Source organism: Eubalaena glacialis, chromosome 1 (assembly GCF_028564815.1).
Source record: "Eubalaena glacialis isolate mEubGla1 chromosome 1, mEubGla1.1.hap2.+ XY, whole genome shotgun sequence".
Taxonomy (NCBI): Eukaryota; Metazoa; Chordata; class Mammalia; order Artiodactyla; family Balaenidae; genus Eubalaena; species Eubalaena glacialis.
Window position 1 is genome coordinate 124164698 of NC_083716.1, and position 23450 is coordinate 124188147.

Consider the following 23450-nt stretch of genomic DNA (forward strand, 5'->3'; position numbering starts at 1 on the left):
ATAATGAAATACTATATAAATTATTTGTGACAGCTTAATTCTTAGTAAGTGGTTGTCCTCAACTCTGGAATAATGAAAGGAAACATTGTAAAGATAATTTTTACCGGAGGGCAATTGAGGTGGTCTTCTTTTGTGATGAGGCTGCCTTGGGTTTGAAAGCCAGAGAATGGAGTTTGGGGAGAGCTGGAGAATGGGAAGATCTTTCTGGAAAGAGTTCATAGCTAATGATGAGTAGTTACACTCTTTGAATTCCTGCAATCTAAGTGGTCTGTTTTTACTTCTTTATCTCACATTAGCAGAGACCAGTAAGATTGTTTGGAAAATGAGCACAGTATTTAAGTATTAAAGTGGTAAGGAAAGTGGGTCCAGAAAGCTAATTATCACCCCACAAGCATGGCCTATTCTTGTAGAAAATCTCCAAAAGATAATTAAGGGCAGAATCTTCTGCTTCTTTTGTAGCACTTCAACTGCAAGCAGGTTGTGGCTCCTACTGTCATATATATTTGATATTGCCCATCTTACCAGTTGCTAACCTCATTTTCTTATTTAGATAGTCAAGTGAAATTAGGAAGTCAGAGGCCTACAGATGGAATCAGAGTCTGGCTTTAGCTCTGAGTACAGTGTATACTGAACAAAGACTTCTAGACTCTCAACCATCTGCTGCCTTCTAGCAGTGAGATCTAGCTCTAAGATCATGTGTCTATACTGCTTCTTTGAAATATAAATGCTAATAACTATACTTCTCACTTAACTACAAGTTCTGAGAGATATCAAGAGATGTCCCTCCCTTAATAGAGACAAGTCATTCTCCAGTAGAATATGATTATCCAGTCAGTCTGTTTAAGTAACAGAAAACAGTTAGACAAGCAGTTAATTTACTTTGACCCAGCAATCTGCTTCTTAGTATATACTACATTAGGGGCACTCATGTACATATGCCCCAGGAGGCATATGCTAGAATATTCTTGGTAGCATTGTTTGAAATAGTCAGAAAGTGTTCATCAACAGAAAAATGGATGAGTTGTGGTAAACTGTATTAGATTATCTGATAGCAGTAAAAATAAATGAACTTTGGATGCGCGCGCACACACACATGCACACACACACACCAGGCTTCATCAAAAGAGGTCCTATTTCTTATTCTCTAAATCAAAGTAGGCACAGGGTTGGGAATATAAGAATAACCTAGCCTAGACAAGCCAAAGGGAAAAAAGAAGAAAAAAAATCCTCATAGCTGGAAAACTTCCTTCATTATATTCAAAGTTATGAGAACTCTTTATATTATGTCTCAAAACCGAGAATCAGAGAAACAATCACAGTTAGCCAGTAAATTCACAATTTCTTGGACATTTTAAAATTTCCAAAGTGAATGTAAACTTTTTTCTATCGATCTGGCTAGTTCCATCCATCCCCTTAGGCATCACCTTGTTCAATCGATTTCTCATCATGTTATATTCATCTGTACGTATTTTAATGTTTGAGAATTCCCCCCAACTTAAATTTGATTTAGATAAACTTAATAGAGTACTATCAGTGCTTGGATAAAGCAAATGTCAATGTTGATTTGATATTAAATTTACCCTAATTTTTAAAAAAGCCTGAACAGTGCTAATTTTTAACCAACTGTTGTTAATTTCTTAAGGGAAATTGGATAGCAAAGATATTAGGTCTGATATAAATGTTTGTCTTCTTTTTGGGCCTGTGACTTTTCAATACAAAGCAGATTTTAAAACTTATGATAGCAGTATTTAGAGGGAGAAAAAAAGGAGGGGACTATAAATTATAATGACAAATATAAAAAATCGTTTATTAGGTTTCACTTTATTTTCTATTTCTTTAGTGGTTTTTGGCAAATTTGTCATATCAAGAAGCACTTTCAGACACAAAAGTTGCTATAGTTAATATTTTGTCCTCAACTTCTGGTAAGAAATTTGTCTTCAAAATCTGTATTATAACTCGAGACCTATTTCTGATATATATGTGTACATATACATATATTTTTATCTTGTTTTAAATTATTTCATTCTTTCTAATGTATATTGGTATAACTACTATTTAATCTTTAAATTTTGTGCCATAGCCTTGTGCTATTTATATTCCTTCCAATACTTTACAGTATTTTTTTATATAACAATATATTAAAGTTTAATAGGCTGACTCTTTGTATTGTAGCTGTCTTTCCGTTCACATATTCTTTCTAAAGATCTTTTTTTCAACCCTTTGGCTAAATGTAATTGCTTATTTCATAACTATAATTTGCCCTATGAAAGGTGTTTTATTTTTAAAATTGAATCACCTTCCAAATCTGGAAGATAAAAAAAGTATTTTTGAAGCTGTAAAAATAACTTTAGTACACATGCTTGATTTTGATGAGGTCAGAATGTTACTCTGAATGCTCAGTTTAACTCTCTTATTAGTTTTAAAATAAATAGGACTGTACTTGATCTGTATTGTTGAAATAAACATGGTTTCATTTGGAGGCTGTTTTTATGTGTGATCTCTGAACATTTCAGCCTAGGTAACTGCAGTCTTATTCTTAGTCATTTAAAAATGACAAAAATTAGTTTAAAAGTTAGGTGTGTAATTAACTTATTTAAACAATCAAGTTGGTAATAAATAATTTTGACAGTATTTAAGCTAATGTATCTTTTTTTTATCCTTTTCTCTCCATAGGACTTTTTACCTTAATCCTTGCTGCAATGTTTCCAAGTAACAGTGGAGATAGATTTACTCTTTCTAAACTATTAGCTGTAATTTTAAGGTAAGAATATAGTGTAATAGCTAGTTTATTCTGCTTAAAAATGCAATGTTTAAAGCATTTCTGGTAATGATAGACGATAGTTTATATTATAATATACTGTATAGGCAACGATAGATGAGGGTAAAAGGTTTTAAATGGACATTATGCTACTCAGCTCTGCATCACATCCTTGGCTAGTTTTCAAAACCTTCCTGGGGAGGGTAACTGGAGGGAGGACCCCAAAACAGCTTTGGTTCCCATTCACGTGACTGTGGACCACTAAGTGTTGTACTGACGTTCACGTTTAACTGCATGGTAATCCTCTTAAGCTCCCAAGTTGGTTTCCTTTTCCTAAAACAAGTTCCCCTTTTTGTTTAGTTTTTAGTTTTCACTTCTCCCACTTCTAGAAATCTAACCTGCAGTCTTCTCTGATTGTCTCAGCCTCAATCTTTCAATTATTTCTGTATAAATTATCTGGCAATTTGGTATTACTGTTTGTAATACAATACATAAGTATCATTAATGACTAATTTAAATCTTACTTTATTTAACTTTGTATCCCTACGAGATTATAAACCCTTGAAGGTCAAAACCTTGTTTTCTACTTCTTTGTGTCATCAAAGGCCTAGCATAAAGCTTCGCTCACAGTCAGTACTCAAAAAAGATGTGTTGGTTTGATGAAGCTGTTGTTTTTGTGAGAGAAAATCAGAAATCAGAGAAGGTAGCAGAATAATTTACCAGAAAGATTAGTGTTTCTGAACTTTCAGAGGTGGGTTTGAATCAGAGCTCTGCTTTTTGCCCCTGGGCACTTGCCCTAAACTCTCTGAGAGGATTTCCTAGATGACAAAATGATGATAGTATCATCTACTACTTTGCAGTCTTGTTTTAAAGTTTGGAGGGATGTATATAGAAAGTGATTATCGTAGAGACTGGCACTTGGCAATCACATAAGTGGTGTTTCTTTCTTTTAGATATAAGGGTAACTTGACCATGGTAGTTTCCGTGGGCAATCGGGTTGAACCAACTAATTTACCATTTAGACTTTATGGACACTAGGAATTTATTCTTTTTGCATGATTGGCCCATGTTTTAGCCAAACATATTTTTGCATTAGGGAAATACAGTATATTTGTCTGAGGGAAGTGATGAGGTTTATCCAACTTTGTTCAAAGTTCATGCCTTTTCTTTTCATTGTCTTAATAAAAGTAGAAAGATAAATAGAAATAGAAAGACAGTGTAAGGCTCCATGAGGCCAGGAACCACATCTCTCTTGTTCGTTGCTTAACCTGAAGTTTCGCTCAATAAGCAACAGTTGAATGAAGGAATAACCTCTTGATTTCTCTACATCCTTAATTTGGTCTTATTTTTACATTAAAATAATGGGATTACTTTAATTATTTAAATATTTAAGGATAGTTTTACCGTTAATTTCGGTTTTACCAGTGAGAGTTAGTGCCATTGCTAGGTTTATATGGGTTTTGATATTTGTACATTGCCAAAAAAGATTGGAAGAGGGATGACAAGTTGGTTAATTTTTTCCTAATTGAAAGGCAGAAGATAGCATAGCAGGTAAGAACACTGGACTCTGGAAGTAGACTGCCTGCGTTTCAATCCCAGCTGTGTGATTTTGGTCAAGTTACTTCATTTCTTTGTGCATTAATTTTCTCATGTGTAAAATGGGAATGATAATAATAATAATACCTTCCTTATAAGGTAATATTGGGCATTTTATGTGGATTAAATGAGTTAATATAAGTATAGCACTTATACTATACTGATAATATTGTTAGATATTATTAATTAAATCATTAATTCTTTGATAGTTTTACCCAAAGTTGAGATTAGTCTTTATTACTTGTAAATAATTTTGATCTTTGAGGTTAGTCTTTTTAAGGAATTTATTATTTTACTTGTCAATAATGACTCTTATTCTCATAGCATCGGAGGTGTTGTGCTGGTAAACCTGTCAGGGTCTGAAAAATCTGCTGGGAGAGACCCAATAGGTAAGTATATGACTCTGCATTCTTTCTGTTAGAATATACAAGAAAAGTTCTGTGCATGTCATCATGCATGTGCATGTCCACACACATGCGTGCATACACACACACACACAGGGTGGGCCCTAACAAGGCCTTTTTTTTTTTTTTAACTTTTCCTTTGGAAATAATGTTAAAAAATTAAAAAAATAGTTCACAGAACTCTCATATAGCCCTCCCCCAGATTCTCTTAACTATTTGCAATGTACATAACTACAGTACAGGTTTAAAAATCAGGAATTAACAGTGATTACAATAATTTTTATTTAGTCTGTAGATCCTTTTCAAATTTCACCATTTTTTCCACTAATGTTCTTTTCCTGGTCCAACATCATTTGTTGCATTTAGTTGTCATGTTTCCTTAGTTTTCTTTAATCTGGAACTATCCCTCAGTCTTTTTTTGTCTTTCATAACTTTAATATTTTTGGAGGATACTGTCCACTCGTTTTGTAGAATGTCCTTCAATCTAAGTTTGTCTGATATTTCCTTATGGTTAAATTTATGTTGTGCATTTTTGGCAAGAATACCATGGAAGTGATATTGTGTCCTGATAAGTACATCATATCAGAAGGCACATGATGTTGATTTGTCCCATTACTGGTGACATTAATTTTAAAGTTGTGTGTCAGGTTGCTCCAGTGTAGTTACTGATTTTTCCCTTTGTAAGTAATAATCATCTTGTAAGAGATGCTGAGACTATACATATATCCTATCCATCATGCTTGTACCTGCTAATTTTGTCATTCACTTTTGATTCTTGCCTGGAACAGTTACTACTACAATAAACACTTTGTTTTTGATCCATTGTTTAGATTTAACAAAAGAAGGGTAATCAGAATCTAGCTTAATTGGTTTCCTTCTGGATACTTTCTTTATTTTTTATTTATTTATTTATTTATTTATTTAAATATCTATTTATTTATTTACTTGGCTGCTCCGGGTATTAGTTGCAGCATGCAGGATCTTAGTTGCAGCATGCAGAATCTTTAGCTGTGGCATGTGGGATCTTTAGTTGCGGCATGCGGGATCTAGCTCCCTGACCAGGTATTGAACCTGGGCCCCCTGCATTGGGAGCGCGGAGTCTTAACTGCTGGACCACCAGGGAAGTCCCTCCTTCTGGATACTTTCTTTAGACATTTAAAGTTTATTAAATACAACAATGCTTTCTAAACTATTCCTGGTTACTCCCCAGGGAGCTGTGTCTTGAACTGCCTTACCTCTTTCTCACCCAGAGCCCATCTGTATGTGTAAAACAATATATATATTTGTTGTGTGTGTGTGAGAGATTTTGTTGACAGGCTTTCCCTTTGCTTTTTAAAAAAAGTTTAGTAGTAATAGTAATAATAAATAGATTTAATGAAACACTGGACTTTCGGATAATTGATTAAAGTATTGAATATGGTCACCTGGCAACACCTTATACAGCTGTTTTTAAAGGCTTATTTAAATGTTCTTGCGAGTGAGTTAATATATTAAAGAGAATCCATATTTATTATCCAGGTACTGTGAGCCCTACATTATGTTAGATGTTTTAGAACATTAAAAACTATAAATTATGTGTTTGCAGTTGTCAAGGAGTTTTTGATTTTAATCAATAATATATGATTGACAAAATGAAGCCCCCAGAGCATAAAATAATACTATATTTAACTATAGTAAGTATTACATTATCTAAAATAGAAGACAAGAAGGATGGAAATTCAGTGGAGTAGAAAGAGGGTGCTTGGTGGCAGTGGTGGGACTTTAATAGGGTCTTGAAGATGGTGGTAGAATGTATATTAAAAATGATACATGGCAGTGGGGAGAACAATGTAAACAACAGCTTAGAGAGGGAAGGAAGCATTGTTAAGTTGGCTGTGTCAGGTGTCATAATTGCTTATGTAGGGGACAATATGAAGTATGCATTTCAAAATTAAATACCAAAATGTTGGCAATATAACATGTATAACATTGGTTAGATCATTGAGGTGGATGTTTTTGCATTTATTTGTTTATACTTTAAACTCCTTCCTATATTCCTGGAGGCCATGGATAAGGTGGGTTATACTTTATCTTTTCATGTTTGAATACTCATTTCTTGAAATAGGAGCTGACTGTGTCAGATTTTAAATAAGTGTGTGATAAATGAGTTAATGAACAGATGCTTTAAATTATTATCTTGATTTTTACAGGTTCCATTTGGTCTCTTGTTGGAGCCATGCTCTATGCTGTCTATATTGTTATGATCAAGAGAAAAGTAGACAGAGAAGATAAGTTGGATATTCCAATGTTCTTTGGTAAGACTATGTTTAACTTGTGAGGCTATTTACTCTGAATGATTAACTTAGGGTTTCGTTTTTGTTTTTTGGAGGGAATAGGGAAGTCTTCCTCCCCACTCCCCCGTATGATTCTTTAAAACCATTAGATTTTAAAGATTATGAAGGCCAATCTCAATGTTTTTCTCTTACCTTGTTCTGCATAGTTGTGCACCTGTGAGGAAACGCTCACTCCCTCAGTGTGAGGTTAAAGAAATTCCTTCTAACACCTTTTTTGAATTAATGTCTTCAGCCTGGGAATCAGATATTTTCCTCACTGATATGACAGGTTATGCTGTTATAAGCATGTGAGTGTGTACCTGTTGTATTATACATTTTGCCTTTTTTGAATTGTTAGAAGTGTAAGATTGGAGAAACTGCCCCAAAATGATACATATAATACTGTTTCAGTCTATGTACTTGTTTTTACTAAAAATTGTAGGTCTTTTGAAGGTTTTCCATTTGCACTTTATCTTTAAGACTCATATTCTTTTATGACATAGATTTTCAAATTATCCAGTTATAGTTTCTGGCATCAATTCTTAATTTTGGTAAATGCCTAATATGATTTTTATAAATTCTCCTTTGCCTGAAATCAGCTCAGTAAAGAACTTGTGATATCTAGGATTGCAAAAGAAGAGCACATTGACAAGATATCTTCCAAAAGATATCTGAATATCAATAGATAAAGAAGCATGGTGATGAGAATTCAAAGTGCAGCTTACAGGGAACCAGGAGACATGGACTCTAGCTGTTATAACTTCATTTATCTCATACTCATCTGAAAATGAGAAGATTGGACTAGGTTAGTAGCTGATTTACGGAGGATCCTGGGAAGGTTGGAAGGAGGTGGAGTTGCACGTGTGAGTCTGGTTCTCAGACTCCTTTGCTGCTTCTGCTGGAGCAATTCTGCTTTGTTGGTTTTTTAGCATTATAATTTAATTTGTAGAAATGATTTTTCTGCTAAAAATAGTTTGTATATCTTCACCTAAAGATTAACAAAACTAAAACCTTTGAAAAGCCACTAGACTGGGTGATCACTCAAGTTCCTTTCAAGTAGAGAATTCAATAAGTATACTTTAAATATGAAGATAATTTTAATGATGTCTTATTTTAAAGTCATAGAAAATTCCATCTGGAATGGATTAAAATGTTAATGTTTTACGGTGTTCTTTTTTAAGATTGGCAGCTTTCAAGAAAAATTGCTTATTTACTCTTATTGGAGAGTAGTACACAGCCATATAACTTGGTTGATCTTCTTCATATGTGCCATGATATGGAAAGCAATATGAATTTGACATGGGCTTTAGAATAGATAGTACTGGAGAAGTAGTAGTTAGGGTTGGGATGTGGAGGGTTCTTTCGGCATTGGGATGTGAGCAGAGCATAGCAGGGAACAGTGAGTAGATCCATTGTGCTGGAGTGTTCACTTTAGGGAAGAGCAGAAGTGCATGTGGCTGCATTCTGGAGGGTCTAGAGAACAAGTGAAGTGATTTGGATCTTTTATCTCTAGATCCAAAAGTTGTTACTAAATGTGGGATTTCATAGGTTTCATAGTTCAGGGAACAGAAAAGAGACTTGGTTCTTGATAATGCCAGATTTTGGTGTTTTAATTAGAACAACTTTTTAATACTATACAAGCCTTCTGTACGTGTGTTGTTTTGTTCATTTTTATTTTTATCACTAGGTGTCTTAAGTTGGGTTTCCTAGAAGCAGGGTATGAGACAGGGCTTTGGTGCGGGAGATTCACTGAAGGGGTGCTCTGCAGGAAAGACTGGCAAGGGAGTGAGAGGAGCAGAATAGAGAAGGGGAGAGAACCACGTGATCTCTGGTACAGTTGAGGTGTGGCCCAGCTCGTTGCAGGTCCCTGGGCAGGGAGCATAGGGGGAGCAGGTAATGTGCCCAGGCACTCCTCAGAGTTGTCCTGGCCTAGAGCCATTAGGATTTGGCTGCACAGGGTGTGGAGTGGGGAGGGGTGGGAACTTCCTGGGAAAGGGAGACTTGGTCGCTGTCCAAGACAGTCCTTCAGAGAAGGCAGGTCCTGTGAGTCTTAAGCAGCAGGTGAGAGTAGGTGCTCCAGCCCTATTAAGATTTAACTAGGCATCCTATGGGCTTCCCTGGTGGCGCAGTGGTTGAGAGCCTGCCTGCCAATGCAGGGGACACGGGTTTGAGCCCTGGTCTGGGAGGATCCCACATGCCGCGGAGCGAGTAGGCCCGTGAGCCACAATTACTGAGCCTGCGCGTCTGGAGCCTGTGCTCCGCAACAGGGGAGGCCGCGATAGTGAGAGGCCCGCGCACCGCGATGAGGAGTGGCCCCTGCTTGCCGCAACTGGAGAGAGCCCTTGCACAGAAACGAGGACCCAACACAGCCAAAAATAAATAAAGAAGAAAGAAAAAAAGAAAGAAAGATTTAACTAGGCATCCTAAATACTAGTTTATTATTTAGCAGCAAATATAAAATACATACCTACTGTAATTTAATTTTCTTTTAGGAAAGCTCTATAGTTACCTCTGGATCTCATAGTGGAATTGTGGTGTTAAACTATATACAAAGTCCAATAAAAACTGCTATAAAATATTTTTTTCTTTACATTCACATGTTATAGTCTTATATAAGCTTACGTTTCTATAATAATAATAGCTAGCCTTTATTAACTATTTACTCCATGCCATGTACTGTGCTGTATTTTATATGTTCGTCTAATCTTCCTAGTAACCTAATTAAATATTATTTTACACTTACAGATTGGAAAACTGAGGTTTACAAGAGGTTGAGCATCTTGCCTAAAGTTTGCCTAAAGATTACAGTACTAGTGAATGGTAGAGCTGGGATTGGAACCCAGGGCAATCAGACTGCAGAGCACACGCTTAACCACTAAATATTATAGCCTTCCTTTACACATAGTCCCTGCTTACTTCATACTTGAATAGCTATTGGTGTATGTGTGTAATCTCACAGACTAGCTTGTGAGCTCTTGGGAAGGCGGGAAGCAAGAATTTTATCTTTTTGGGGGACCCTCCTCCATTATTCCTAGCATAGCACGGGTGCTTTAAGCATAAATATGATTCGAATCAGAGAGTAAACCGTCTAGTTCCTCTTAATAATTTAGGCTGAATACACACACACATGCACGCACCAGTTATTCCTTTAAGTTCTAGGACGCTATATTATTATAATCTAAGGTTAACAACCCTTCTTTCTGAGTTGTTTTAAGTGGTTTGTGCTGCAGTACTTGCTCCATGCACTCCATACAGTGAACCTTGAAGACTCAGTGATCACCAGTTGCTTGATAAAGTTTTTTCTTGTGTTGATCTCTCCATAAGACTTACTTAAAAACAAAAATAACAGAAATTTCAGTTAAGGAAACCTGTTGAAGCCCTTTGTGCAAAATCTAACATTTTCTGATTGTAGAGTTGTAAGTTTGGAAAATTGCAATAAATCACGGTTACTAACTTTTCTCTCTTTTATACATGTTTAGGTTTTGTAGGTCTCTTTAATCTGCTGCTCTTATGGCCAGGTTTCTTTTTACTTCATTATACTGGATTTGAGGACTTTGAGTTTCCCAATAAAGTAGTATTGATGTGCATTATCATTAATGGCCTTATTGGAACAGTGCTCTCAGAGTTCCTGTGGTTGTGGTAGGTACTGTTTATTGCCCTGTGATTTATTAGTTATGAGTTTATTGACTTTTGGCTAGTTTAAGCATTTCTAGTTCTTCTGTCTTCTGATGGCCCCTCCTGCGCACCTTCCCACCCCACACACTTACAACTTAATACAGTAGCTCCATTAGAGCAGGAACTGTGTTTTGTTTTTTAATTTCTGTGCACCCATTGCATAGAGTAGTGGCTGGCACATAGAAGGAGCTCATGAATTTTGCTGAACGAATAAATGAATATGAATGATCTGAATTTATAGAATGTTTTAGAAAGTAGAGTGTTATGCTAATTCAAGGCATCGTTATCTAATGGACAGTCACACTTAGGAGATGTGTATCCCAGGTATGAATACATGAATTCTAAGTGAGAATCTGGGGACTTTGCTTATTCAGGAGACTTTGGAATGTCTGTTTGTTTGTTCGTAGACTTTTTTGTTTTGTTTATTCTCAGGACTTTTCCTATGAGTGAGGCAGATATATAAACCCTAAGCTCTGATTAACTTGAGAATTTTAACATAGTTTGATATGTTGTAATATCAACTATGTTGATATATGATAATAATCTTAAAATAGTTAGACAACAGTGTCATATATGGAGTTTAAGAAAACTTCAAATAGAGAGCTTAATACTTAGTCCTGTTTCCATCTAATATGAACTTAAAAAGAAACACAAATTGTACTTAAACTCCTAAATGTATTTTATTATATACCATTTAAGACTACTGACTAGTTTTCCCTTGCAAAAGACTGCAACAAAAATAGGCTTTTCCATCAAGTCTTCCTTAATGCTCTGCCTACATTTCTCTCCCCTCTCCAGTTAAGGAAATATCTCTATTTTCTTGATATCCTCTGTGCTCACTCCCTTTCGTGTAGTACTTAAAGATTTACTTTGTATTGTAGTAATTTATGTAATTAAATTCCTTTGCTGATCTAAAACTCCTTGGTATCAAAATCTGCTCATTTTGTACAAATTATTTTAAGTGCTCATTTTTTCTTAACCAAAAAGAATTACATATTTTATTTTATATATTAATATATACCATATATCTCATTCTTTTGTCCTATCACTTCTTTTGTTCTATCATTTCTCTTGCCTCTTTCCACTCTTGGTTCTGGGCAGATGAAACTGCTTACTGGTAGTGTTTTGATTGAACTTAGTTGAACCATAAGGAATTGTTGATCTTAAACCATTTTTGATGGCAGTTTCCTAGGGTTCAACCCAGTGAACCATATGCTTTAAACAATTATGCACTCACTGTATTTTAATAGAAGTTTGTGTTCCCTACTTTTCTAAGTTTAGCTTAGATTAGAAAGTTTCAAAGCAAGGAGTTTTTACATATTTGAAAGAAATAATTTTTAAAAATTTTTGGATATTAGACAAGAGAAAGGTTTAGTATGGTTTGTATTACATTGAGACTCATAATAAACATGGACTATACCACTTACAAATATTATAATACTCGTTCTTTATCGAGAGAGTTATTTTTAATAAATATATACACTAGAGTTTCATTATGTCAGCAGATTTTAATGTAGGCTTTGGGGATGAATGAATATGAGTTGTGACATATGTAATCTCTCTCTTATGTGAGCTTTCCTGAGTTTGCTCCCTTGGAAAATTTTACAGTTAAAGAAATAATAAATAACATGTTTTGAAATATTTTTATTCTTTTTGTATTTAACTTTTTTTAAATTAAGAGAGTAATACATACAAAAGTGTACAAAACGGATTACAATGAAAAGGTAATCTCCCTTCTACCCCAAATTTTCATTTCTTTTCCCCAGAGGCAACCACTATTAACTTCTAAGCCTTCTACAAAATTGTCTGTATATACAGAAGTGTGTTATCAGTCTCTTAATCCTCCCCCCTCCAATTTGTTTTATTTTTAACATGCAAACTATGGATATCATTCTGTACACAAATTACTGTCTTGTAAATCTTTACATATCAGCCACTAGATTCATTTTTTTAAAGCCTATGTAGTACTCTAATCTGTTATGCTCCAATCTATTATGTAACATAATGCATAGAACATAATGTGTTTTACCAGTTCCTTCTTGAGAGACATTTTAGTTTGTAGTCTTTTGCTTTGTAAATAGTATGGCATTGAACATCCTCATGTATGTTCTTGCATATACATGTAAGTATTCTATAGGATAAATACTGAAAAGACTGAATCAAACGTGTAGACTTTAGATTTTGAGAGAATTTCAAAGTTATTCTCTACAGAAGGAACACAATTTATATTCCCAACTGTGTATATGAGTGTTTATTGTTGACTAAACTGGACACTCAAGGTCATATATTATGATCAAAGCTATGTTTATCCTTACCTGGGGTGGATTTTTCAGGACCTCAAAAAGGTTTATTTTTCAGATATACTTCTACACTCAAGCATTTAAGAGTACTTATGGTTACAACTCAAAAGCAGTAAGTTAGTCAGTAACGAAACAAACTTCATATCCCTTCAATTCTAGGTGTTGTTGGTAACTCAAAACAATTATAAGGAGCATATCTACGTATTTTATACCTTTTTAGATCATTAAAAATAGTTAAATCAGAAGTCATAATCTTTGAGTGTATGATGATTTCTTTCTAGGAAGGCAAGATTATTGTATGTTTAACTATAAATAGACAACAAATTTCAGCATATATAATCAGGTGCTGAGTAGTATACTAAAGATTTAAAAGTGCAGTTGTGAATTTTTTGGAAATTAAAGATGTGTACTTGTCACTCATTGTTTATTTGAAAATAATTTTTTTAAGTGCACTGTTAACTCTATATATTGTACCGCTAGCATAGATGTGAGATTATCCACCTGGTCCTCTGTCTTAGCATTTCCTGGAGCATGTTGAATGAATAATAGATCAAATGGGGAATTCCCTGGTGGTCTGGTGGTTAGGACTCTGCGCTTCCACTGCAGGGGGCACAGGTTCGATCCCTGGTTGGGGAACTAAGATCCTGCGTGCCACGTGGCTCGGCCAAAAAATAAATAAGTAAATTAATTAATTAAAAAAAATAAATCAGATATATTCAGCCATCAGCTAAATTGGGAAAAGCTGGTATGAGTCAAACAGGATTTTTAATACTTCATCTCAGACTCAGTGTGATTCTACTTTGCATTATAAATCTCTAAGAACATATACTGCATTAAAAAAAAAAAAAGAAACCAAGAGAATTCCCTGGTGGTCCAGTGGTGAGGACTCAGCGCTTTCACTGCCGGGGCCCCGGTTCGATTCCTGGTCCTGGAACTAAGATCCCGCCTGCAAGCCTTGCAGTGTGGCCAATAAATTAATTAATTTAAAAAAATTTTTTTTAATTAAAAAAAAACGATATTTGATCCCTGAACCCTCTTTTCACAGATCAGCTCATGAATAGTGGACTAGCACTTGAGTTTTCTGTACCACATCAATAAGAAGTAATTGTCCAGCCTCTGGTGAATACTTCAAGTGACACTTTATCAAGAGATAGCCTCTTTTATTGTAGGACAGCGTTGTTAATCCTAGCATATACTGAGCTAGAATTTACTTGCCTATAATTTCCATGGGTCTGTAGTCCTAATTATATACATTACGGTTTTATCTTGGCCTATAATTCATTTTCTTCTTATATACCCAAATATCTATTCAATATAATGCTTTCCTTCATTTTTTTCCTTCAACTATATAAAATTATATGCAATTGGTTTGTCAAAATTTGATACCAACATTGATAGTTCAAGGTGAAAATAAAATGAAGAGCTTAGGTTTTGGTTAGGACAATTGCTAGAAAAATGAAAAACAACAAGGAAATATCCCCGAAAAATACTCAAGTTCTTTTTTTCCGATATTAAGCCAAATCAAAAGAGCAGCACACATCTAAAGTCTACTTTAGTTTTTAATGAGGGTGAGATATTTTTGCTTTAATGACAGACCCACCTGTTGGCTTATCACTTTGTTAAAGTCTGTGTTATGAGATATTGTCCTGAAATTTTAATATAGCTGTTTCCTTTGTTAGCTAAGTATCATTATCACAAAACTATAAGAACTCTTTTGACAGTTTTATTAAAAATGTTAATAAAATATAAGCTATACATCAAAAGTTGAATAACGTCTGTAAGCAGATGTAGAAAATAGCATAAAGTCTTTTGAAATTTGTATACTTATATATTAGATTTTTAATATTTGAAGATAAACTGTAAGAATGATCTTAGTAACTTTATTTTTTATTATATCTTCGTCCATCCTGAGCTTTTATTTTTGCTCCTGATCTCTCTTGCCTATATTGTAAGATAGATAGTTTTTGATCATTGTTTTTCTTTGGTTCTTTTACTTTTTTGATATGGAAATGTATATTTTCTTTTTTTTCTTTTTAGGGGCTGCTTTCTTACCTCATCACTGATAGGCACACTTGCACTAAGCCTTACAATACCTCTGTCCATAATAGCTGACATGTGTATGCAAAAGGTAAGGCAAACTATTTATTAGATATTTTAAGTGTATTATTAAAACAGAGCTAATGAAAGGTAAGGAATGTGACTAAATTATAAAGATGACCATGAATAATACTTGATGCCTTCTCTTCCAAGCTGTTTTACTACAAAGAGATATAAAAAGTACCAAAGAAATGGGTAATGTGTTGCATTTTTTAGCCTTTCAATATTTTTCCTTAATTTCTAAATTAAGGGCAGTGTCTTTATATATAGTTCTCCAGTTTTGGAGCTGATTATGTTCCAGATGTTCTTTGGTGAGTCAGTGATATGGAATAGGGGATATAGTTTAATCATATAAATAGTAGTGTTTTGATTTCTAAGATAGACTCCAAAGGTTTCTTAACACTATGTTAATACTCCCACAGATGTGAGCAGCACAGGAATAACTTCGTTTCTCAGTGATCGCTCACTTCTGTCTGGACTCACCAGGGCGGGTGCTCCTTCCCATGTCTCTGAAGTCCTGGTCTGAATGTGAGGGTTCTTGTGATAAATGCTGGCCATGATAACATTGCAGAAAAGAGAATTGGGGTGGAGGGTCCCTCCCAGCAGCCCGAAGGGAGAAGTTTCCTTAGTGGTTCTAGGGGTACTAGGGAGAAAAAGATGTGCCACTGGCTAACACTAAAAGATGTGTAGCCTTTTATCACTCAGTTCAACATTTGTAAGCTTTTAATGCCAATATTAAGTAACAAAATGATGTGTGTGTGTGGTTTGGTTTAATATAATTTGAAGAAGAAATACTTGAAAGCCCAAAGGCTTATAATGTGTAGAAGTTAAAATCAGATTTTTATTTTTCTTTAGATCTTCATGCAGTTTTTAGGATAAAGGCAAAATACTCTCAGTGATATGTATCCTCTTTATTTAAAAAAACAAATCTGTGGTATTTAATTTTGTTTTATGGTTCAATAAATTCTAATTTATCTGTCATGGTTAAGAATGGAAATCTTTGTAACTGAGAATTACTTATCTTACATATACCATGCATTTTCAAAAAATGTGAATATTATAAAATGTATGTAACACTAAATTCATACATCATTAAATCCTTTTATAGATTTAAATAATATCCAAGTCTTTCTACATTTCAGGGTCATAATCTTGAATATCAACCAAAATTATTCTAGTGAAACTAAGGAAGCGCTGCTTATTAGAGGATTTTGGTAGATTGCTGTGTAAATGAACTTTACCATACTGATATTTTGAAAACATCGTTTTTTTTGCAGATTTGAAAAATAAAAATTGAAGGTTAATTTTACTTTTGAATTTTTTAAAAAGAACTGTAACAGCGGATTTAATTTTATTAAATGATTATGTCATTTGTTCAAATATTTTAAGATGAAGGCAAAACACAAGGGAAAAATGTATGTATATATAATAGATTAGAAAAACATACCAACAGTCATTTCTTGATTGTCTTTGCATCAAGATTAGGGAATCAGTTAAATTAGTAGGCTGGGCCTTTGGTGGGAATTGAGAGCAGGAAGATACCTTCTGGTAAAAGTAGCAGGGTATGCCCCAGACCTGTAATAGAAACATGGTAGGAGAAACCTACTCTCCTGGGTTTTTTTTTATTCTAATATCCAAGCATATTTATATATAGTTTCTGAAATTTTAGCATTTATCAACTTTATTTATTGTGCTTAAAATATATATTTTTTTAACCTATTGGTATTTGGTATAATAGGAAGCATCCCTGATTGTTTTCAGGTTTATATTCAGATATATTCAGGAGTTAGACTCTTTTTGTTTACTTAGGCAGTTTTCGTTGTTAATAAATGTCTTCATTTAAAAAAAATTGTCTTCATAGCTTGTTGGAAATCAAATTAAAAGTTTTTTTTTTTTATTATTCGGCAACATATAAATAACTGCATTGTTAAAAGTGAACTTTGCCTTTAAAAGTCATCAAGAGTTTCACCTACCTTTGTAAAGTTTGCTTTTTTCAGTTCTAAAATAGGGTTTTTAGTTGAATATTCATGAAATCATTCTATCAACTATATCTGCATTTTTAACTCTCATTAGTCATAAGTTCTTTATACTTTTTCCTTTCTTGGGTCATTTAAGTTCATCATGGTTTTTCTAGATTATTAAATATTCTGGCAAATATTCCAAGAATATGTTATACCAATACTTTGATAACAGTGTGAAGGCTTTTTAGTACTTACTGCTGGGTGTTCTTGTCCTGACTCAGCCTGTGTGTGTGTACCATACAAGCAGAACGTGCATGTTAAAAGTTGTCAGTGGTTTTTCTTGTGTTACGCATTATGAGTCCCTCATAAAAAAAACATTATTCTCACAAAACCCCTTTACTCTGACTAATGGGTGGTATGAAATGGAATAGTGTATGTTTTCCACCAGAGGGAGTCTTGCCTTTGATTCTCAACCTCATTTTTTTAATGCTTAGAGAGGGCAAGCAGTTTTTCTTCCCTATTTTAAAGATAAGAGTTACTGTTTTTGTCATTATTTTGAAAGCAAACCACCAGTGTGTTGCAGCTGAGTCTCAATAGTTAATCAGTGCAGGCTCTTTTTAGCAATTGTTTTTGATCCTTAGTTGAATCTAGATGGTAAAGGAAAGAATGATTTTTTTTTTTTTTGGTAACTTTATGGCGTCTCATTATTTTTAATTTTCTTGACAACCCTGATAAAATGATGGATTGGAGGGTCAGGCTTGGCGATCTGAGGGCTCCTCACCGCTGAAAGTATTTCTCTTTGTAATCTTTATTTTACTTAGTCATGATTTCCTTTTGAAAATTTCTATTTCATCTGTTACTAGATAATCAAGCTATATTTCATCAATAAAATGTTTGCAAAAGTTTTACTTGAGTTTCATCTGTTTTTAGTACTGTCTTAAGAACCATAACATAACACAACATATCACAGCAATAGCATAACCTAGTTTTTCAAAAATGGGAGTTTTTAAAAATGACTTCAATAACTAAAGGGGAAGAATCAACTTGAGAACAGGCAGTAATCAGTAAAGAAAAAATGGGCAATGTGATGTGTAAGGCAGATGCTTAAAATTTCATAATTCTGTTTCTGATGTACTATGCCTGTACTTATTAGTGAAAAGCATGCTTTCCTTTAGGCTATTTTCCAAGCAAGAAGTACTTTTGTTGGTAATTTAAGCAAGTGGTTAATATGTTGAAGTCCTGAATCCTTATATTTAATAATAACATACTTAATATGTTGTCAAAGATTAGTATTATTTTCTTGGTGTTTTAATTTATTCCTGCAAGTTATCATAAGTGGAAAACTTATGTAAAAGGGAAAATTGTCTTAATGATAATTGTGGGTGTTTTGTTTTTTTTCTATCTCTTATTTTTAGGTGCAGTTTTCTTGGTTATTTTTTGCAGGCGCTATCCCTGTATTTTTTTCATTTTTTATTGTAACTCTCCTGTGCCATTATAATAATTGGGATCCTGTGATGGTGGGAATCAGAAGAATTTTTGCCTTTATATGCAGAAAACATCGAATTCAGAGGTAGGTTAAGTTCTAATATAGATTTTTAAAAAATAATGTTTACTAAGTAAATTAGGAATCATATCATGCTGGCCTAGCTTTTTAGAGATTCTGTGAAGAATTTTTAAAAGATTATAATTTTAAGCAGCCGCATAGCACAGGGAGATCAGCTCGGTGCTTTGTGACCACCTAGAGGGGTGGGATAGGGAGGGTGGGAGGGAGGGAGACGCAAGAGGGAAGAGATATGGGAACATATGTATATGTATAACTGATTCACTTTGTTATAAAGCAGAAACTAACACACCATTGTAAAGCAATTATACTCCAATAAAGATGTTAAAAAAAAAAAAAGATTATAATTTTATATGTACAATGCCAGATAAAAGAATTTGTTCAGACCCTTCAGGTGATAAGATAGTTTCTTCCCAACTGCTTTTTTTTTTTTTTTTAATGTTTTGATTCACAGGTACAACCAAAGTGCTTACTGTTTTGCTAAAACAAATTTAAATATAGAAAACGTTTGTTTATTTGAACAAAATTCATAATAAAATATGATAACATTGCCTCCATTTTTTTTGCAATTTCTTTCTTTTTAAGAGAGAGAAACCTTTTTACATTCTACTCTAAAAAGAATTTGGGACAATTTGTTGGGGAATCTTGACCTTGTCTTAAGTCTGACCTCAAGCCTCAGCCAGTGGAATAGATCATTTTTAAGGGTTCCTTAGGTCTAAAGCTTTCCTAACTATTGTCTTTTTTTAAGGGTTCCAGAAGACAGCGAACAGTGCGAGAGTCTCATTCCTCTGCACGGTGTTTCTCAGGAGGATGGAGCTAGTTAGCTGTAGTCCAGGTTTGTATGTTAGCTGACAGTAGTATTGAATAGGGTTCTTATTCTTGTATTGCTCAAATACAGAATCGATTTTCCATTATTAGTTGTTTGAGAGGCAATACAGCTTAGAGGCTAAGGGAGTCCAACTCTGGAGTCAGACTGCCTGGGTTCCAATTCCAGCTTCTCTATGTACTAGCTCTGTGACTTTATGCAAGGTTCTTAACCTCACTGTGCCTCAGCTTTCTTATCTGTAAAATGGGGTTGCAGCAGAACGTCCCTCACAAAGTTGTTAGAAGAATTAAATACTTGGTAAATTTAAAACACATACAATATAGTACCTGAGTCAAATTAAGTGATTCCCAAGTTTTGTTTGTTTGTTTGTTTTTTGAAAAGGAAGAAGTAAAATTGTATTCAGTTGCAGATTGCATGATTATATTTAGAAATACTAAGGAATTAGCAAAAAAAGTTACTAGAATAATTGAGTTTAGCAAGATCACATATACAGTGTCAATATAAAAAATATCTTCCTGTTATTTCTATATGTAGCAATGAACAATAATTAAATGAAATTAAGAAAAATTCCATAAACAATGAACTTTTAAAAATACTTACAAGTACATTTAACAAACATTGTACAAGACTTGTAGATGGAAAACTAAAAAATAATTCAGAGAAGAATTAGAGATATAAGTAAATGGAGAGATATAATAATGTGTTCATGGGTTGAATGACTCAGCCCATTAAGATGTACTATTAAGAAGCCAGTTATTCCTAAACTGATCTATAGATTGATTGCAATCCCAGTCAGTATTCTGACAAGCTTTCTTGTAGAAATTGGCAAGATGGTCCTAAAATAAGGCAATTAAAAATCTATTTATTTTTTAAAATTAAAGTATACTTGAACTACAACACTGTTAGATCTAGGTACACAACATTGTGATTTGATATTTCTATACACTACAAAATGATCACAAGTGATTCCAACTTTTAACTATTACTTATATTCATGCTAATGGTCATCATTTTACTTAATGATACACTTTAGAAAAATATTTTTTTCTGAGTATAAAATTAAGAAAAAATGTAATACTTCAGTGTATATCCAGTCTCTTTTCCATGTATGTGTGTGTGTTTACCACAACTGGCACAATATATATCCTGATTATCTGACTATGCTTTTCACTTAACAATGTTTCGAGAATATTTCCACATTTTTTTGTAATTTTAAGAAATAGTATCTTGTATATTTCTTACATGACAGAAGGAGTACGTGATAGTTTATGTTTCTCTTAATGAGCCCTTGAAATATAGCCACCGTATATCTTTGGTAGGTAGGAAAGCAATTATTTATTTAGAGCGAGAGATCACAATAAATTACTGAAATTCTGGAAATTCTGGTCCCTTTCTTCTGAGATAACTTTAGACAATTTATATTGAAATGTTTCTTGATTACACCTGGGCTTCCCCTCTTCACCTAGAACATTGAACAACTCCTGTCAACTCCTTGCACTCACATTGGCCATGAAGCTTAAGTTTATCTTCATGGTAAATTCACCTCTGACCCAAGGCTGTTTGTCTTGGTTTTATGTTTTTCTTTGATTGGTCTTTTTTTATTCTAGTTTTTCCTCTTAGGATGGTTATATATGCACATAGTTTGAAGAGTTAGAGTTCTACAATTCTTATTGTACAATGCAGCTATCCCCTGCCCTGCACTGCCTATTCTGCTTTCATTCTTTTCCCACCCTGAGGAGTCCCTTTAAACTCTTCATTGATTCATTTCATATTTTCCTCTCCATCTAAGTACCATGCTTATACTTCTATTTCTTGATTTCTCAGTTTCAGGCCTCTTCAGTTGGTTTTCCCACTATGGCACGTGAGGACAGGTTACTTTCAGTTTCCCCCTCCTCTGCTCCCACCGCACTTGCCTGCCTTCCAGCCCTGTATCATTCCTACCTCCTCATCATCCCAGGATATTTATCCTGTGATTTTGAATAGATGTGTAATCAGTGTTTACATTGTTATGCCTATATAAATGTTACTTTTACCTGAGCCATGTAGGATTGTGCCTGGCATTTCCCCAGCCCAGAGACCCTCTGTTACTACCCTTTTTGGAGAATAAACCTCAGATCTTCTCCTGGGATAGAGAAGAGGCACTTGACCAGCTGTGAAACGTGAGGGGCGGGCGTCTGAGTGTCTAACTGCTTTTTCTATAAACTTTGTACCAATTTGCCTATTTTTAGTTGTTTCTTCACCCCTCCTTACAGAGGTATCTGGTTGTATTTTTTCATTGCTAGCTAAGAGTTGGCTGCTCTTTTCTTGTCTCTGTTCTTCTCTATGTCCATGTGGTTTATACTTTAAAAAAAAAATCCCTTTATTATCTTTTTACTGAGGTTTTGGGGACAGAGTAGAACTAAGTATGTATATTTTGGTCTATTTAAAATTGTTTTAATTTTTAAAATTAAAAAATGCAAATAGTTATTCTTTAAAGCTTTTTAATTCTATAATTTATGCATTTTCCCTCCCTAGTATGCTGTGCATTATTCCCATATTCACACTCATACCCACCCTCACCCAGATATTTTTGGAAGTGAGAGCTGGATAAAGAGGAGATAGTGAAGACTAAAAAAGATGGACTACAATAGAGTAGAATAAAGTAGGGCAGGTTGGGCAGTAGTCTTTGTCTTGACAGGGGTAATGGTGGAATGTACCGTGAATAAAACTGTTATTATGTGATCTTAAAGTAGTATTAGATGTCAGCCTTTGACATTGCTGTAGAACTCACTTTCATGAGTTCTTAGAACTCACCTCAAGTTCTGGTATCCAGTTATTAAGTATATAGGTTGTGTTTGATATATATTTCAATGGTAAGATAATTTGCTTTTTAAAATATAAACTATAGAAATTAAAGCTATGACAGTTGTAATCTAATGATGATCCTGTGTTTGTGTTTGTTTTTATTTTTAGCTTGATAATGGAACAATATACGGTGAAGAGACAATCTCTGGCAAGTTTTTGTAGAAAAATGTTTCAGTGCCTAGTCTGAAAAATAACAGTTTCAGTTCTTTGGAACTCTAAAACATATTTTCCTCTTGTCTGTTTTCTTCATTTTCATAATGAAGTGCTTTGCTATGTAGCTGTGTACATATCACTACAGTTATAGGAAGTTTCAGTCTATAGTCCATCTAAAGGACCAACATGCCTTACACATCTCAAGGAATTCAGCTGATGAAATAATTTGAACTAATCAAGGGATAAAATTTTAATGTTCTGGAGACTTTATTTTCACATATTATTTGTTAAATGCTGGACTATATTATGAAAATGTTTTCAAGAAATCATTTTAAGTATATAGATCGGTGTTTCTTGCAGGTAAAATGCTAAAATAAGCTGCCTGTAATAGGTACGGATTATATTTTTGAATTTTGTAGAATATTACAAATTAACAGCACAAAAAATGTTTAATTTATGCAACAAATATGTTCACACAAATTTGGTAGGACTTTAGAAAGAATCGATATTTGAGAAAAGATCTGGTTCACTTACACTACATATACTGTACTATCCTTTCATAGCATTAGGTGCCTTCTACTTTAAATCTGTGACAAACCATGACAAATTTTTAAAGGAGAAGTATTATTGTAAAATGAAGAATTATGTACTTCTAAAGACTGTATTGCTGTAAATTTAATTGATAAAGCTCTGCTTATTTAGAGTTTTGAAGAAATATCCTCCCTTCAATTAAACATTTTCATAATGGAATGATGTAAATTGAAGTGATAAAGAGTATTATTAAAATAAAATGTTTATATATATGTGTGTGTGTATTGTAGATCTATCAATTGGTTTCTGATTTTTTTCACATATAAATGTGCCAAATTATTCTAGAACTGGATGCCTCTTTAAATAATTTTAGTTTTCCTAAATAAATTTTTATGGTTAAAAACCAAAGAAGGAAGGCAAGAAGAAATTCTA

General features: G+C 33.8%; 1 protein-coding gene across 2 annotated transcripts in view; it reads left to right on the plus strand.

Moving 5' to 3' along the window:
* Nucleotides 1–23228, plus strand: part of SLC35F5 (solute carrier family 35 member F5) — a 42570-nt gene extending 19342 nt beyond the window's left edge. Inside the window, exons 8-16 of one of the 2 annotated variants that reach the window (XM_061199317.1) lie at nt 1841–1922; nt 2674–2761; nt 4679–4743; nt 6948–7052; nt 10550–10709; nt 15083–15173; nt 18519–18673; nt 19413–19499; nt 22443–23228. In XM_061199317.1, the coding sequence (XP_061055300.1) occupies nt 1841–1922; nt 2674–2761; nt 4679–4743; nt 6948–7052; nt 10550–10709; nt 15083–15173; nt 18519–18673; nt 19413–19488 (822 nt within the window). In that variant the 3' untranslated portion in view covers nt 19489–19499; nt 22443–23228. Of the gene's footprint in view, nt 1–1840; nt 1923–2673; nt 2762–4678; nt 4744–6947; nt 7053–10549; nt 10710–15082; nt 15174–18518; nt 18674–19412; nt 19500–22442 lie in introns of those variants that run through there. The other variant, XR_009702010.1, reaches the window with a different exon arrangement.
* The last annotated feature ends 222 nt before the right edge of the window (nt 23229–23450 follow it).